The following is a 16,498-nucleotide window of genomic DNA, read 5'->3' as shown; positions in this document are numbered from 1 at the left end:
TCTTAATTCTCCGATTTTTTATATTTTCTTTAAATTTTGGAGTTTAGAGATTACTCTGAGAATCTTTAATTTTTTTAAAAAGGTGGAACAACATACCTTTTTTCTCTAAAAGAATTATACAAAAAGTTAATTCGAGCGGATAAACTTTTTATCAAAAAGGAGTCAAAGGTCGCCAAGGTCAAGGTTTAGTGAAAATTGTTCAAAATGAATAGAAAAATAAAATTATTTGTGTAGATGACGTAATTGTAAATTATTGCAACTTAAAAAAAATCATGGAATATTTTTTTTACTGTATTTACACTTTTTTTTCTCTAATATTTGTGTGCCAAGTAGAATATAATAACTTTATTTATAACACTGTCCTTTTTTTTTCTTTAAATTCATATAAAAACTTTTTTCTAAATATATAGGGAGATATGTTGGACAGTTCTAACAAATTTCCCACCTCATTTTTAAGATTATTTAATCTAAATATTTTTTATATTCTTTTCAGTAAGTTATTGCTTAAATGTTTCTTTTTATCCTCCAAACAACTACATATAGTTTTAAAGAATTTGTTCATTTACAGCACTAAACATGATATAGATTTTATTGTAATTAATTTTAAGGAAATCCAGTTGTAAATGTAATTGATTATTATAAAAAAAAATTTACAATGACACTTCATAAATGTTATGATGAGAAATTTTACACAGTCACCTATCCACACTTCATCTTCCGTCTCTAACATTCAATCTTTAGACCAATAGGAAAGTAAATGATCAAACATATATGGATGAAAAATTAGGGTTCATGTGAATAAGTCCTTACAGAATTCAGGAGATGATAGGAAAGGATAAGTCTCAAATAGAGTCCCTTGATTGAGGCATTATTCTAATAACGTAGCATATATTTAATCTCCTTTTTTTCTATAGTTAAGTTAAATTCTTATTCTCAATATCAGACATTGTTTTGTCAAATTTAGTTGCTCTGTTTTCATATCTACTCACCTTGTAGATTTTTTATCCTGAACCTTGGGAAGGGGTGTTTTTTAGATAAGGTTTCTAATGACAAATATTAATAAAGATTTTAAGACCAACGTAAATTATATAGGACTTTATCCTTTTTATATAGCTATAAAACTATTGTACTGACAATGACTTAAATAAAAAAAGATAGAATTTACACACTGAATGCTATAACTGAGTCGTACTTAACTAGAATGATCAAAATGATCAAAATTTAGTTTGAGTGCCCCCTTACTGCCTAAGTAGTCCAAACTGTGTTCAAAAATTTCTTCAATTCCATGCTTGAATCTGAACCCTTCTTTTACAAGCTTCTCTGAAGAGATGACAAACTTTGCCTTGGAGGGGATATCATCGAATCTGCAATTACAGAGTCATACTTAGCTTCGATAGAAATGTAAGATATGTTTCTGCAATTTTAGAGCAGTATGAAGTAATTTTCAAGTCAATTTCATTCTAAATATAATCGTAAGGATGAGATTCCTTGGAAGAAAATGCTAGACAAAGAAAGAGCCAAGAGGCTACTGTATTTACTGCTATAGACATTTCGCACCAAATTTAAGGTTAGAAGCTTACTCGGTTGGAATTTGGAACTGAGGGTATCTTTTTCTTAGAAACTTTGCAAGTTCAGGAATGCTGGTATTATGAGCACAGACAATGTATCTGCCAGAAGCTGATTCTTTCTCTGCCAAAAACACATGCGCACGGCAGATATCCTCCACATGTGTGATAGATATTGAACCTGACAGCAATTGAATATCTTTGAAAGCCTTAAGGAAGAAATCATTCCCTGCAAGGTGTCAGCAAAATACCATCAAAACATTCATGAATTAATTGGTATGGTGCTTAGAAATGTGGCAGGTGTTAAGATGCTAAGTTTATTGGATATGGTAGTTTGTGAACCTATTATAAGGGACGTAGCCAACACAACACTGGTGGGGATGTCTTTAGTGATAGAAGGACCAGTTGTGAGAGTAGGTATCACAGTGATCAGATCAATGTGATTTTCTTCAGCAAATTTCCATGCAGCTTTCTCTTCCAGTGCTTTAGAGGCAGGATATCCCTACACATATATACATGAACTTTAATTTCATAATATTAAGATCTTCTAACTATTTGTTAGAATAAACTATTTCCTACACAATTTCACATTACTCAGCAACCATTATATCATCAAAATCTATCAAGTTTTGAAAATGGTTTTCAAAACAAGTGCTTGAAAACAAAAAAAAAAAAAAACAAACAGTTGAAAGCCATTCTAGCATTCTCTTCTTGTCAAGTGTTTTCTTCATCTGCTCCAGAGACAAACTTCTAGTAAAAAGAAAGACAAACAGGCATTTTAACATGCGCTTGGGGGGCAAACAAATTTTCCAAAACAAAAACGGTGTTCAAAGATAATAAACAAACAAGGCATCAATAATTTTCATTGAGGAATGGCACAAGCCCATCTTAAGTGATTAAGGTTCGGTTATTTACCCAACCATGAGGTTTTGCAGTCCTCAAGTACTCAACATCTGTCCAATTGCTTTCATCCATGACTAAATCTGTCCCATTGAGTTTGTTAACGGTTACTGCAGCAGTTGAAGATGTTAAGATGACTCGTTTGACTTCTTTTGCTCTAGCACATGCTTTCAACACATTCAATACGCCTAAGATTGCTGGTTTGATCACGTCATTCTGAATAATAGTTTGAAGAAGCATTTTTGGATTAAATTTTTCATCCACTCAGACATGTAAAGTTTCAAAAGCATCCAATTTAGTGGGAAAAAAAAAATTATAACGCAGGATCAGGGTTGAATCTACCTCAGGATCTTCAGAAGCAAAGCTGGCAGGTGTAGCAAATTGGAATACAAGTTCACAGCCAGAAATAGGAGCATCAAAATCTTCTTCAACTCTTAAATCTGCCCCAAAGATCTCCAATTTTCCCAAACTTTGCAGTTCCAAAAGGTGAGATATTTTATTTGGATTACCTGCAGCATGTGCATGAAATTTGAAATTTGTGTTCAAATATCGAATCTATACTCTTGAATGCAACTGGAGGGAGATATTGACCAAGGGAACTTTGGTAGTGACTAGATTACACACAAATTGCAACCAAAATACTGAAGAGAAGATTCAAACACAGCTTTAACCCAAATTACTTTTCTTGTGAATTCAACTAATAATCACAAGCAGGTTGTTTTTACCTATGTAAAAATTATAGGCTCTGGTAGATAAATTAAGAATGTTACACGTTGTTAATTAACGTGATTGAAAGGTTATGTGACAATTATTAAAATGCAAAAAATTTATTCCAGAATAATTTTTTTGTTAAATAAAAGTTCAGTTGTGTTAAACTAAAATTAGCTGAAGGAATCAAAATTATTAAATTTACTTCAAAATTAAAAGGATAATAATACCTAGACAACATTTTTTTTATAACATTTGAATATTATTATTGATTGTGGAGTAATTTTGAACCAATCAGAAACGTAAATAATGTTTAAATATTGTAAAAAAACGTTGTATAGGTATCATTATCCAAATTAAAACTTAGATGATGAGAAGAATAGGAAAAAATGTTAAATATAATTAAAATATAAGTAAATATGATGAGAAGAATAGGAAAGAGAGGTACCTGGATCTCTAACTGTGGTATTCACTGCGTAACCCTTTTGAAGCATTTGATTTATGAGAAGGGAGGCCATAAATCCACTTCCCCCTATCACACATACCTTCTTTCCGTTTCCCTTCTTTTCCATCTTTACACACTCAATTCAAACAACTTATTATCATTAAAATCAAATTCATTCTACTTCACCTATATATATATATATATATATATATATATATATATATATATATATATATATATATATATATATATATATATATATATATATATATATAAATCTTAAGAAAAAAAATATTCATTCAAGTAAATTGGAGATAATAAAATATTCACAAAATTATTTGTTTACATTATAAGATAATATGAGATATCGAAAATTTTACTAGTAAATTCAGAAATAACAAACTTTCTAACTTAAATTCAAGTGGAAATATTCTGTTTCTGGAAGAGACTGATAATGCAATATTTACTCTAAATATTTTAAACTGAACCTACCAACTAATTTAATTTCCCATCACATTTTCCTTTTAATATATATTTTTATTTTTTCTTCAACAACGGAAAAATAAGAATATTTATATAACTACTTTATTAGGTTATGATTTTATACCATGATTACAATTTAATTTTTCAATTTTTCTATAGGAATACATATTAACTTTATTTTTAATTCTAATTAAAAAGAGTCAAATAATTATCTAAACAGCATAAACTTTTTATATTATTTCATAATTTTGATATTTTGAAAACTGAATTTTAATTTTTTTTTTTGTAACAACTCAAAAATTTGAAACAAACAGTTATACTTAATTATCATTTGTTCCTTGCAACATTAATAATTATGTGTAAATTCACATTACAATGGTTAATAATAGAACTGATTTTTTTTAAAAGTGAACCTATAATATAAACTTTATTTATAGTTTAATCTTTTTATAATAAAAAATATTCATGTGATATTTTATTAAATCTGCTATAATTTTTTAAAATACTTATTCCCGTGGTTTTTATATCTTGAATATATAATTATACAAAATAAATTTAGTGAAATTTTCAATTGTATAAAATAAATTTCATACTATTTTAATTATACAAAATTTATTTCCGTCAAAAATTTAGTCATACAAAATTTAATTTTTATTTATTTATATAAATTATTAAATATCTAACACCACTAGTAGAAAAATGACTTATTATAACGACCTAACGTATAAAATTATTCGTTATAATAGAGATATATTATAACGTAATTTTTTAAATCAGATATAATATGAAATGCGGTGGCAAAATTGTAAATAAGTGTAAAATGTGGTTGATGTATTATAACGAATTTTTAGAAATACGTTATAATATCTCTTCCTCTTTCACATCACGCATTCGAGAGAGCACTTTCATTTCTCACACGTTAGAGAGCCTCACTCTTATTTCTCTCCATTTCGGTTTCCTGGCGTCTTCCTTCTCGAGAGAGATCTCCTCACCGCACGCCTCTATGTTTAGGTGTTCATCGTCCATTGTTTCCCTGGTCAAGTGAATATTACTTGAGGATTTACTTAATCATATTCATATTCAGGCCAGAGTAATATTGATACCTCCTCCTAACTCTTAATACTCTTTTGAAACTGTCCAGGTGTCACAGAAACGCTAGTGGAATGTTTAACATTTGGACAATAAACAAAAGGATGAATTGGTTTACTTTAATAAAACTATATTTTTAAAAAAAATCTATTTTTTAATAAATTAGAAATAAAGATGGTAGAAAAATAAAGAATTTATACAGAGAATTTTATACTGATTCAGATGAAAATATTCGTATTAAAATATTCTATTCCAATTTTATCTCTGTATTAACTAAATTATAAAAGTAATCCAAAATCTACAAACAAAAAATAAAGTTAAGAATAGAAAACACTTCTTTCCATGCACAAAGGATGAACAACACCCTCATTTGATAGGATAAACAATTTTCCTAATAACAATAGCAACATTAAATTAAAAGACTTAAATTACAAGATACACTTAGTGAAAGTTCTTACTCTAGGTTTTTCAATTCACAAAATACAAAGAATTTCTCTAGCACACAACTCTTAAACCTATGTGAAAAGTTATTTTGAAATTAGGTTTAAAGAAACTATATATAGACTCTTAAACCTTAATTTTAAAATTAGGTCAGAAAATTGAGAAGGCTTTTCGCAACTACCATTGATAAAAAATTATGATTGATTATTCTAGAAATTATTTCAAAAGTTATCAAAAGTTATGTTCTTTCTTATAATTAATTATCATAAGTGGTAGAAGTAAACATTTTCTGAGTTTAGTTCTACCTATTGACTATTGTTCTACTAATTTTAAATAAAAAACACATATTCCAAGACTTTAACAACTAAATTCTTATGTCCTTAATGTATCTTTGGAATCAAAACATTCTTTAAATCTTCAATACTTCTCCATGAATCATCATCATCAAAAATTTTTATCGAAACAAAGATATTCATCTTCTTCTTTTTGCAAACAATCTTTTTTTTTTATGATGATAAAAAATTTGTTGAAGACTTATGATATGTTCTATTCTTAATCAACAACTTAAGATAAAAAAAGTAGTTAATCCATAAGAGAAATAAATGAAAAGATATCTAACATATTCATATATCTTCCCCTGAAATATATATAAGTTATTACACAGAGTCAACCCAAATATTTCTCTCCTTTTTTATCTTAATAAAAAAAAGTATATAATCTTTATGCTCCTCCGAAATTAGTTAATTCAATCAGAATTTATTTCTCTTTCCATCATTAAAAGTTTACTCCCCTATATGTAATATTTACTTTAAAATTTAAAATTGATTCTTAAGATTTAAAAAAAATATGATTTTTTTTACTCTAGAATTTCAAATTTTCAGATAATTACCCTTGATAATTGATTATTCTAGAACTAAATTTTTAGATTTTGAGAATCAATTATTACCCTTTATAATCGATTATCACATGTAAATTTTTGAAAAATGTCAAATTTTGAGTATTCATAATCCTTTAAAACAAATCTAATGTTCCTAAAACTTTTGAAAGCTCCTAAAATTTACTAAGATATCATCGAGTCTTTCTTGATTTTTGAGTTTTAAACTATACAAAGCAAAACAAAGAAAATTTGGTCTCCAAAATCTTATTTAGGTCCTTCAAAGTTACAGGCAGATTAATTTTAATTTATAACAGGAATCTAAACATATTTTTCATTTGGAATATCAAAATGTGTGATTCTAATTTATTAGAAGTGTGTCCCTTTTTCACGTAATAAAAGCATGTACAAACATTTGGGTTCCTATAATAAGTTATTACTTTTTCAATCCATACCCTACAAGATCTTTTATTTTAATTCTTAAGAGCTTGCTTATTTTTATGAAAATCTTTTTTCTTAAAAAATGTTTTTCAGTATTTTTATTCTTATGAACATTTATTCTCATGAACAATATCTAGTTTTTCTTATTCATGAAATAATTCTTGAAAAGCATTATTCAATTCATCATAATCATAATTCTAATTATTTTTAGATGCACTTACTTGGCTTCCAGATGATTCCTAGTAATAGTAGTAACACTTAATCACAAGACACACTTAATAAAGGTTCTTGCTCTACCCACACTAGGTTTTCCAACACTCCTTTTCACAAAACACAACGAGTTTCTCTAGCACACAACTCTTAAACCTTTGAGTGAAAAGTTATTTTGAAATTAGGTTTAGAGAAACTATATATAGACCCTTAACCCCTAATTTGAAAATTAGGTTAGAAAATTGAGGACTGAAATTAATTATGATAATCGATTATTACATATGATAATTGATTATCTTAGGGATTTTTGTGAAAAATAAAACTTTCTTGAGTGCTCCACTACTTGGTTTCTACCTATTGACTCTTAGTCTACTAATTTTAAATAAAAGACACAAATTACAAGACTTAACAACTAAATTCTTAAGTCTTTAATGTATCTCTTGAATCCAAGCATTCTTTAAATCTTCAACACTTCTCCATGAATCATCATCATCAAAATTCTTTATTGAAGTAAGATGTTAATCTTCTTCTTTTTGCAAACAAGTACAAGTACTAACGTCACTCTATGAGGCAAACGAACTCAACCCAACAATCCTATTACTATCGAAATCACTAAACCTTCTGCAAGAATTATTAGAGGTAGAAGAGGATGATGTACCTAATTAACCATGCTAGTTCACTTTATCTTAGATTGGCTCTTAAAGAACTTGGACAAGTGGTAGGGAACCCTCCCTCCATCCTATTTATAGAAAATGTCATGTCTTGTCACATCCTAATAAACTTTCACACGTTCAAAAACAAGTACATTGGCTTGCAAGGATAACGCATTATGGGATACATGCCTAGGGAAATCATGACCCTTTTATTTCACATCATTGTTGGCTGCAAAACCAACGGCAAGTGCACCGGTCGCATCGTAACAAGTGATAAATATCGTTCTCTCCCAAGGAACTTGTGCAACACATGACAATTCTTCCTTTCATAACTCAATTAGACATCAAAGTGCACAAAAACAACACAAGAAACTCTTTTTGGTATTTTATCAAACAATTGGTGTGCAAGGAATTTAACATAGTGTATTTCCAATTTGTCAAGACTAGAATTCATCCATTTCATTCTCATGCATTCACAAACATCTCAATTCCATCCAATAAGTATTCAATTTCAATTCTAGGTTCAATCATATTTCTCAATACTTCAAGAACCACAATTCATGCCATGGGTGACCAAGCCACAACAAGCATTAAGCATAGAAATCAAATACTAACATGAATTGGAAAAACATATATCATTAGCATCACAAAATACATAAGAATTCCATGTTTTACAACTAATCTCAACAAATAGGAAAAGCCCTCAATGGAGGAGAACTTAGGGTTCTACAAATTGAAGAGATAAGGAAGAAATTGAAACCAAAGAGAAGATGCAAAGCCTTTCCCAAGGTTCTTGGCAGCTGCTCCATGCTCCATTTGCGCCTCCCCTTCGCATCTTCATCTCCAATTTGTGACTCATCTTCTTCCTCAACCCAAAAGGGGCAAAATCACCATTGAAGAAGCTTGAAGACCCAAGGAAGAGTGGGAGAGCTTCCCAACACCCCAAATAGCCTCCAAGGGCCTCTCACAATCTCTCTAGGTGAAGAATGAAGTGTAGGAGGAGAAGTCTCCCAAAAATCGCGAGACCCATGTTTAAATAACCCATTTTTGACACATTAACGAATTTTCGCGCCCAGCGCCATTTTTCACTGCATCAGATGTCAGATACAGCAACTTCTCACGCCCAGCGCGAATTCCTGGCGCCTAGCGCAGAAATTCTCTGGAAACTCTGCAACTCTGGCGCTCAGCGCTGGGAAAGTGGTGCGCAGCGCCACAATCACTGAACTCTGGCGCTCAGCGCTGGGAATGTACCGCTTAGCGCCAGCGCAGCTTCAGCATTTCTACAATTCAAGTTCTTGTGCGCTTCCAAAGGCGTCCAACATGGATATTTGCTTCAAATTGATCTTTTATTGTCCCAAAACATCTTCCCTTGAGTTTTTGCTTGTTTTCCTCCACTAGAATGGCTTCCTATTCATTTATTTCACACACTCAAACATAGAGATTAGAGGTAAAAACAAACATATACTAAATAAAACACAAGAAAACTATAAAACACACTAAATGTGAGGATAAAACAAGGTAAAAGCTATGAAGGAGTTTATTTGTTCACAAAATATACACACACAAACACGTAAAATCAACCGTTATCAATCATCTCGGCATATATGATCAAATACCATGATCAGACACAAGACCTAATATATCTATGCCCACACACCACTACCAATATGAGGAATCAAGTATATCTCAACCTATGGAGCTATTGTACATCATGTTCATAAGATGGGTAAGGCCCATTTGATATAAAGTTGATGATATCCCGCTAAAGAACATTAGTTTGATTTTCAATTATAAACGCAAGGGCATAAGACTCTTGTTACGCTTCATTTACTTTGAGCCAGTGGGCTAGTGTATTGTGTAGGCCTAATTTATCTAAGTCAAACTAACTTGGTGAATCTGGAATATAAGGTCAGGTACATCTTAGTCATATATTGACTATCTCGATGAAGCTCATTATGCAAGGCTAGATTTCGTAAGGTAGTAATTTGTTCGTTCAACATTACGACAATTACAACAAAGTATTTATTAGCATTTATGAAAGGTTTTAAACTCTCCTAAAGTTAATTAATGAGAGTTAGGTATATAAAGGAGACCCAATTTCAAGTAAAGGCATCTTAGTCTTTCCATCATCACTAAAATTATCATATACTTGCCTATCATTAGAGTACTTATAACTACCATGTTCCCCATGGTTCATTATAACCATATTAGACAAGGACATCCAAATTTATGAGACAGAGTACATCTTAGCTAGCAACCTAGGAATAACACCATACCTTGAAGGACAAATTGGTCACATACAAAAACAAACTCAATTGAGTCTCTATATTGTTTAAATAAAGACAATGTGGTCTTTTTCATGAAATCAGTGTTAACATTGTTAGATGATGATCACATGTGACTCCAAACCCTTTTCTCTTCAACCCTTCTTTTTCGATAGTTCAATTTCACCAACATTGCTTCGTTCAAAACCAAGATCATAGATTTCAAGATATTTAGTTTTGTTTACTTCATAGTCAGAGAAAAGAATAAAAAACAACAAACAAATCCAATTATGATTTTTGGGTTCGTTTCAAATTTTAATAAAGATAATTGACTGCAAAAAGGACTATATTGTCTTCATGTAAAAAAATATAAGAATTTAATTAAGTAAAAAAATATATAAAAAATGTTATTAATTAAAAATTTTATTGAAAGTTATTATTTCCAATCAAAGTTAACGTTAAGTTAACGTAATGACCTAGATTGATTTTATTTAACGAACATTAAAATTCAAATAAGTCAAAAACACATATAGGGTCAAAATAAATCAAATAACCAAATATAATTAAACCTTATTTTTAATTGGTTAACAATATGATATTATATTATTTAAACAGTCCAGTTGAATCAATTCTTTTTTAAAATTATAAATTAAAATAAAAAATAATTTTAAAAATTAAAATTCTATACTATATTATTTTTAAAATATAAATATGTAATGATAACTTAAGTTATTAATGCTTATAAATTAAAATATAATTATTAACTATAATAATTATTTTAAGTTATCATTCAGACATTAATTAATTAATTAAAACTAAAAAATCTATACAATATAGTGATTTGGCTTCTTAATTTGTCATTTGTCTTTTTGATACGATGAATTAAGATTTTCAGTTTGTTTTGTTATTATAAGTCAGATTTCCATGCCTTGTTTTGGCGGACTAATAATGGGTGGATCCATTTGTTTTACTACCTATAGAACAATGTTTTTTAGGAATCTAAAATTTAAAAGATGAATTTAATAAATTTGTATGACATCCCTACTAGGAATAGGCTCTTTGTGAACCAACTTTGATTAGGAATCGGCTTTTGTGAATAACTTCGATGAAGGATATTTATTTTATTTTATAAGATAAATGCATTTTATTTATTTTCTTAAAATAGATAAAGTTAAAAATAATTTAACTAATAACATTTTATTTAACATGATTCTCTCAAATTTAATTTGTTTGGTCACTATAACTTTTTTTTTTCTTCTATTCTTAGTTTTTTCCAAATAATTTTTACTTTTTTTTTTACTTGTTGAAACTTATTGTGATCTAATACTAAATTTTCTCTGTCCTTAGATAAACACTAAGTTATTCTACACTTTCCTTCATAAAGGATCTTACAGGACGTCATACGTACTTTCCATGATTCCAACTACCAAAATTCGCTAGCAAAAAAATTCTCAATAAATCTTTTAAAAATTGAATGATTCTAGTTGACCATTTTTTTGTTAAGGATGATATGCTAAGACAAAACCTAGATCTTAATGCTTAATGTATGTTAATCACATGGAATAATAGTGTTTGAACAAAATCATGAATTCGGTTCTTAATAAAATTTGTGATTTATTTTTTTTTTCATCTAAAGATCTGACTTTAAGATAAATATGATTATTTAACCAATTTTACACATCCAAGTTAGAGTATATATAGTAGTCTTGAGTAAAGCATGTTATATAGGAGTGAGTTTGGGAAAGTTTAACAAACTACATTGTCTATCAATAGATAAAAACATACAAGATGTTTTATACTGGTTCACCTACTAGGGTTACATCCAGTTCTCCTCTAAATTAACTTAGAGAGTTCCATTAGATATTCAATGAAGTACTGAGTTTAACTCACTCCTGATTGCGTAGTATTATTCACCACTTTTGGTATCCCTAAACACTCTTAATGCCTTTGAGACTCATCTAGTTTAGTTTCTCTCACTTTTGATTGTGTAGTGTTATTCACCATGCCTGGTATCCCTTATCAGCGAATAACATCCAATTACCCTAGATGAGTTGAGTATTCGCACCACTCCTAGTACTCAGCTACCTGCCGAGATTTCCTTGAGTTTCACTCATTCCTGATTGTGTAGTATTCTTCACCACTCCTGGTATCCCTGATCAACGAATAACCTTCAGTTATCATAGATTAGTTGAGTATTTACACCACTCCTGATACTCAGCTACTTCCCGAGATTTCCTTGAGTATTCGCACCACTCCTGGTACTTAGCTACCTGTCGAGATTTCCTTTAGTATTCGCACCACTCCTGGTAGTTGGCTACCAGTTGAGATTTCCTTGAGTATTCGAATAAATCCTGGTATTCAGCTACCTGCCGAGACTTTCTTGAGTTTCACCCACTCCTTGTTGTGCAATAATCTTCACCACTTTTGGTATCTCTAGTCAACGAATAATCTTTAGCTACCCTAGACTAGTTGAGTATTAGCATAACTCTTGGTACTAGACGATCTCGCCTATATTTCCTTAACTTATCAAAATTAAGTTGTAAGTGTTTTGATTCTCTTTATAATTGCAATCATAGACTGCTTACAAGTTATTTAGACTATATCTCTCTATGAGAGGATTTGAATACAATACAAGAAAGTCTAAACACTTGTAGGTGTTTCTCTCATCTCTCTTTTTCTCTCCTTACAAAAGTAAGCATATAACTCAATGAAGTGCAAGGGAGATGCTTTACTTTGCTCTTTCTCTCTTCTGTTAGTCACAAGCAGATATTACAATGAAGCTTGAGAGAATTTCTTTTGTGTTTCACTCTTTCACCCTCTCTTCTTTCTTTAAGTGGATATTCTGATTAAGTTTGAAAGTGTTCTTCTTTTCTTGAGCTCTTCTTTTTCTCCTTTTTCTTGATAAGAGTGTTTTGGCATTGATAACTTAAAGAGATTTCCTCGCTCAATAGATGATGAGATATCTTCACATCTTCATATTTTCTCTCCTCTTCATCATCATCTTTTTCTTTCTCCTGATCTTCTATTTATACACCTTGTGAATATAGCCATTCTGACGATACTTGTCTTTTGGATTAGGCAATGTGACTGTTTGACAAAGCTTGTCTTGAGATTTGTTCCTTTTTGGTTATTTGTGTAAGTGTCAGTCATAGGATGGTGACTTTTATTAGAGCAAATGTGCTTCTCAGAGCTTTTATCAAAAGTGATTTTGACTTGACTTTTGGCACAACTTTTGATAGTTTGATCAATGCTTCTTTTTGGCTTTTTCTCCAAGGTTCATTTTGATATCTATAAAATGAGCGTTTGTAGTGATTGTCCTGCGTAAGGTAAAAACATGTATGACAGTTCTATTTATCTTTTAATGTTTTTATCTTTTGTTTAGAATTTTATGATTTCTTGAGTCTTGTTATTGTTTTGAGTATATTTAGGTGTTTTACTTCTTTGGTGTTTTGTTTAGATGCGGTTTTATAATATTCATTTCCTAGGAAAAAACATTTTGTGAATGTTTTTCTTATTACCTACTTTTGATTGGACTTGATGTGCAATCAATTGATCAGATATCACTTTTGTTGTTTTGAATGTTGAGCATTTAATGTCTTTTAATACTTGCTCAAAATAACAAAGTTTTTTTTGATTTCCTACTGTTAGGTAGCACTTTTACAATTAAGTTCCTTACTATGAAGATTATATGAATACTTCATCAAAAGATGAGGTGCTTGTTTAGCTCATGATATCATTTGATCAAGTAAACGCTTCTTTGGCTTTTGTATCTTTTTAGGCAGACAATGTTTAGCTTGCTTAGGCTTTCTTATGTGTTTTTAATAATTAAGTCTTTTAATATTTTTGTCAAAGACATTGTCTCGACCTGTTTTTTGTTTTTGAGAGAAGCCAAATACCTAATCCAGGTATTTTAGGTATTAAGCGTTTAACTCAATCTCCCTTGGACACTTTTAGATAAGATATCGTCTAGTCATGCGTTTGGGTGTTTTAGCCTAAATGTTTTTCTATTTCCTAGGACCTAAGTGTTTTCCTATGATTTCTATGTTTAGGGTTTAGACTCTAGTTTTTATGTTTAACATTTAAGTTTTCTTCTTGTGTTTTTATCCTAAGTTTTTTAACCTAGTTTCTTAACCTAGTTTCTTTGTTGTTTTAATCTTTTTCCTATAGCTTTTAGACATGTTCTTTTTCAATAGAGTTTTATCTTATTGTTTCATACTTTTTGTTTTCTATTCTATCTTTGTAAGGTTGTGATCTCATTGGCTTTTGGCTTGGTGTTCTTCTAGGTTCTCGTATTTCTTTAGAGCATTCTTCTTCTATCTTGGGGTTTTTATGTCCTTGTGTCAAACTAAAGGTTGGTTTCCTAACTCTGGTTGAGGTTTTTTCTAAAGGTTGGCTTCCTATATTAGGTTGAGATGTTTCTAGTTGTTCTATCTTGGTGTTGAGCTAAGAATGGTTTCCTATCTTAAGTTGGGATTTTTCTAGCCTAGTGTTTTCTACCCTAAGGTTGATTTTCTAGTTTATGGTTTCCTATCAAAGTATACTAAAGAGTGGTTTCCTGTCTTAAGGTTTAAGTGTTTTTCTAGTTAGAGTTAGCTTTCCATACACAGAGACTTCTTCGTTTATGTTATTTAGTTAAATTTCAAAACCAAGACCAAGATTTCTACTAGACGATCTTGTCTTGTAACGAACTTGTCATACCTTAACATATCTAACTTCTGTTGATTTTTTTTAAGTGAACTCCCATTTGATTCATAAAAGCCAATTTTTAAATTAAATTTAAGAGATAAAGAGTCATGTCATAATTGTCACCAATAATTGATTATTGATAATTTATTATTATCGCATTATTTTCTAAAAAGTGTTTCACCCAAAAATTTTGTTTTGTCAATAATTGATTATAATTGTGAAGATTCAATTTTGTTCAGGTAAATAAATTCATTTTAAAAAAAAATATAAAAATATAAAAAACACATGAAAAATGTTTTCAATTAATGTTAGGAAAAAAAAAACAAAATAAACTTTCTTTAAATTTTTCGACTTTAGTTTTAGTATAGAAAAGAATAAAAAATATAGGAACAAAAGTAATAATAAAATAAAACAGCCTAATTTGCTTTTAATCTTTTTAGTAGGTCAAACAGTCAAGTATACATATTCACATTCCACTCTTTATTTTTTACTTCTCATAAAACATGTCATAGGAGAATATTTAAAAATCACTAACTTTTATTTTACAGGAGGATTAAAGACAATGTTTCTATTAATAATTAAAATCAATATCTTGATATCATCTCATGATTTGTTACATCATGTTTGATTTTAATAGTTGAAGACAATATATATATATGGTTATAATTAGAATCAATATATCTTACATATTATATCATAATTTGATTTTTGCAACCATCAAGACTAATTTCTTTCTTATATATTTTTTATATAGTTTATTTATAATCAAAACTAAGATTACGATTATATTAAAATATGTGTATATAAATATATAATCCATCACAGAAAAGTGAAAGATAAAAATAGACAGAGAAATACATAAAAAGACATAAAGAGAGACTGAAAAAAAAGTATAGAAAGAAATAAGTTCTTTTGAAAGAGAAAAGATATCTATAAAGTTTGGAAGGTATGTTACTTCCATTTTTTTTATTTATACATTATATTATGTATTAACACGTGTTTCTTTTTTTACACCTAACTTTGACCTTTTAGGAACATTATTTTTACTATTCACACATATATTGTTTAAAAATTTATAAAAAGAACATTTTTCCTTATTTCTTTTAGTGTTGATTCAATCTTTCGCATCTCTCGCATCGTGTGACGTTTATTTTCAAATTTCTTTTTTTTCTTTAAAAAATTAGATAAATAATTTAAAAACAATATACTTTTACTTTATTTTATTGTTTGTATCATCTTAATAATTAATACTTTTTATCTAAATAATTAAATAATATATTAAAGATACAAATACTCAGCCTACTAATATTATTTTATTTTTCTTCAACCATGTAAAAAAAATACAAAATTTTCAAAAACTAAAAAACATCAACATTTTTAAATAATTTTTTTAAACTACTTAGATGTAATTTCCAACTACTTTTTTTTTCCAATCATGTAAACCTCCCCGTAACCTAGAAGTAAACCTCCTCATAACCTAAAAGTAAAGCTATAGTATCCTATCATAGAACCTAATATAATCGTATCCTGTTTTTACAATTCAGTCAACTTTTGCAATGAATATTTAATACTAATGGTAAGAAGTGAGAAAATTTTATTAACATATATCCATGATAACTCATGAAATTAAAATGCAAACATATATATAATTATATAATTATTTATTTAAATTACTGAACACTAAATCTAAAGGAGACAATTTTTCAGTGACGGTCTAAATCATATATAATAAGGCATCA

General features: G+C 29.1%; 1 protein-coding gene across 1 annotated transcript; it reads right to left on the bottom strand.

Moving 5' to 3' along the window:
• Positions 1-1,089: 1,089 nt before the first annotated feature.
• Positions 1,090-3,745, bottom strand: LOC106766353 (anthocyanidin reductase ((2S)-flavan-3-ol-forming)). Its single transcript, XM_022782778.1, has 6 exons — positions 3,719-3,745; positions 2,808-3,020; positions 2,481-2,681; positions 1,908-2,067; positions 1,581-1,794; positions 1,090-1,364 (listed from the first exon to the last, which is right to left on the bottom strand). Exons 1-6 carry the CDS (start codon positions 3,743-3,745, stop codon positions 1,193-1,195), a joined length of 987 nt encoding a protein of 328 aa, XP_022638499.1. The 3' UTR covers positions 1,090-1,192.
• Positions 3,746-16,498: the final 12,753 nt, after the last annotated feature.

The sequence above is a fragment of the Vigna radiata genome, chromosome 7 (assembly GCF_000741045.1).
Source record: "Vigna radiata var. radiata cultivar VC1973A chromosome 7, Vradiata_ver6, whole genome shotgun sequence".
In the NCBI taxonomy this organism is placed as follows: domain Eukaryota; kingdom Viridiplantae; phylum Streptophyta; class Magnoliopsida; order Fabales; family Fabaceae; genus Vigna; species Vigna radiata.
The sequence above is the reverse complement of the archived record's forward strand: the minus strand, read 5'-3'. Positions and strand labels throughout refer to the sequence as shown.